We start from the raw sequence: 2,500 nt of genomic DNA, 5'->3' as shown, positions 1-2,500 counted from the left end.
ACAGGAGCGTTCTTGAATCCCCCCCTCTCCCCCATGGAAACGCGACCACTGAGCCTGACAGTCAATCCGCTGCGTATAGGCCTTGCGGCGGGCATTCAGGCAAGGAATGGCTATTTGAACCGCAAGCGTCATCTAGTTTTTATTCCGCCAACTAGTTGCTGAAAAACGCCGACAGGGTCCCCAAATTTTATTGTCGGTACACTCGAGCAGCGTTTTAGTTCTACATAATAAACAATGCGTTTAATTTGGGTTTACAGCAACAGTCAAACATAGACGGAGCAGTGAGCAATGTATTGAACGGGAGGAGGATGGTAATAGGTCTGGGCGGATTAACCTTGCAATGACGTGCCACTAGATGCTCCACTCAAGCACCTCGTTTTAATGTTAAGGGATAAGCGTGACACGGAGTTAATTAATTAACCCAGCGTAAGGAAGTCCCGTACCAAAACGCATTTAAGGCAGGTGAAAGCAATTATGCAGGGTATCCGAGAAGTAACTGCGCAGCGAGAAAAAAAGTAAGTATGATGATCATTGTGAATGAAATCGCAGTTTCACGTGCGATGTGGTAGTGCAACACCTGCAGTTCATCTGATAACGGGCGTACGAACGGGCGTACGAACGGGTGTACGACAACAGAACGGGCGTACGACAACAATCTTAACACACTGCAGGAGTCACAGACAACCATTACTCAGCACGTCACAGAGATAACTTTCAGCATGTCCCCAACGAGTGTTAACTAAGAAGCAACATCGTGTGCAGAAATGTCTTCGAGCTGGTGGCGAACATTTTCAGCATCTCCTGTAGTGATAACTGCCTTGCCGTAAGTAGAGCTTTAAATTTTAAGACCACCATTTCCATGGCAGAGTTACTTTTTGGACACCCAGTACACAATTAGATCAGCTCCCTGGACAACCATTAATGCACCTATGACTTCACCGCAGAGGCGCAAGATGTACAGGTACTCGTAGATGGTGTCGTAGATGTAGATGTCGTAGATGTAGAGGTGGTGTCGTAGATGTACTCTACGACACCATCGCCACTGTATAACAGCGGTCGGAGAACAAAGCTGGTAACACGCTGCGCTGAGTTTACCGTGTAGTTCGCTCATGTACCCATATGCACATATCATATATTATCGCAGCTAACACAATGCCAAACCTAATTCTTGAGAGCTTAGACAATTACTGTAGCAGTTATTAGCAGTTCTAGATAGGCTGATCCTTACGTTTGTGCGGGTTATGCGTTTAGGAAATATGTAAACTTCACACAACTTACGAATTGGTACAGGTCATTAATGATGGCCTCGTCCAGCACCCAGTCAGGATATCCAATCACAAGATTGAGTTCCTTCAGCTGCAAGCAAAGTATAAATAATTAAACTGGACATCAATGGTCAATGTTGTCGCCGTTTATGGAGGGAGACATTTCTTAGCCAGCCAAAAAATAAGGCGAAAGTCTTATTCATTAGAAAACACCAGATGTGCACATGAAAAACGCGTCAAAAATGTTCTTTTACTGGACGCTACTAGCATATTATATTGACCCGCCATGGTTGCTCAGTGGCTATGATGTTGGGCTGCTGAGCACGAGGTCGCGGGATCGAATCCCGCCCACGGCGGCCGAATTTCGATGGGGGCGAAATGCGAAAAAACACCCGTGTGCTTATATTTAGGTGCACGTTAAAGAACCCCAGGTGGTCAAATTTCTGGCGACCTCCACTACGGCGTGCCTCATAATCAGAAAGTGGTTTTGGCACGTTAAACCCCATAGTTTAATTTTTAATTTCATTGGCGCCAGTAAATTCGCCGCTTATCTCGAGGCAATTGATCCCAGCGGCTGACCAGACTGGGCATCAGCGTGCTATAGAACGTGTGCGCGCTTCACAGAAGGCCAGTTGCTATACGGACAAAGGCCGGCCACCTGCGCCGGGGGTTACCGAGTGTTGATACTGGCGCGCGCCTGTCATTGGTCAAGATATCATGCCTTTTCTTTGGCGTCCCTAATAGACTGGCTGAGCATATCTTAGTATGAAAATCAAATTGCAATAGCAGCCCCTGGCCAAGGCTGTTTTCCTATGAATACAATAGTTTCCTACGTTGCATGTCACGTACCCAGCGGTCGCTATTGCTTATCTCCCACTTGAAAACATTTATGCAGAAAATTTAAATAGCCCATCTGTAACATTCGCTCCGCACATATACTTCTCGGCACCCGTCATTGAACGCATTTTGCCTGAACGTTGAGAAAGCACGCTTTTTTGTGTGTCAAAATTATTACTGCTGATGAACCTGTTCGAACAAAGTGATCAGCAGAGCTGTGCCAATAAATGCTTCGGCGTCCGCAAGGTTGGCTAAAGCCATATGTCTAAGAATATAGTATGCGGAAACATTGTGGTAACACATGATGACGACAGGTTCATCGCACTTTGAGACAGCAGGTGTCATGAAATCTACATGTAGGTATGGCTTTTAAATGAATATACTTGGCTCTTACCCGT

General features: G+C 46.0%; 1 protein-coding gene across 1 annotated transcript in view; it reads right to left on the bottom strand.

Moving 5' to 3' along the window:
- Window positions 1–2,500, bottom strand: part of LOC139055574 (neprilysin-2-like) — a 15,556-nt gene that overhangs the window by 12,995 nt on the left and 61 nt on the right. The window contains exons 1-2 of the mRNA XM_070533093.1: window positions 2,497–2,500; window positions 1,279–1,356 (exon numbers count right to left, since the gene is read on the bottom strand). The exon at window positions 2,497–2,500 is cut by the window's right edge and continues 61 nt beyond it. Of these exons, the coding sequence (XP_070389194.1) occupies window positions 1,279–1,356; window positions 2,497–2,500 (82 nt within the window). The remainder of the gene's footprint in view (window positions 1–1,278; window positions 1,357–2,496) is intronic.

Source organism: Dermacentor albipictus, chromosome 2 (genome assembly GCF_038994185.2).
Source record: "Dermacentor albipictus isolate Rhodes 1998 colony chromosome 2, USDA_Dalb.pri_finalv2, whole genome shotgun sequence".
Taxonomy (NCBI): Eukaryota; Metazoa; Arthropoda; class Arachnida; order Ixodida; family Ixodidae; genus Dermacentor; species Dermacentor albipictus.
Note: the sequence above shows the minus strand (reverse complement) of the source record. Positions and strands in the feature narration are given on the sequence as shown.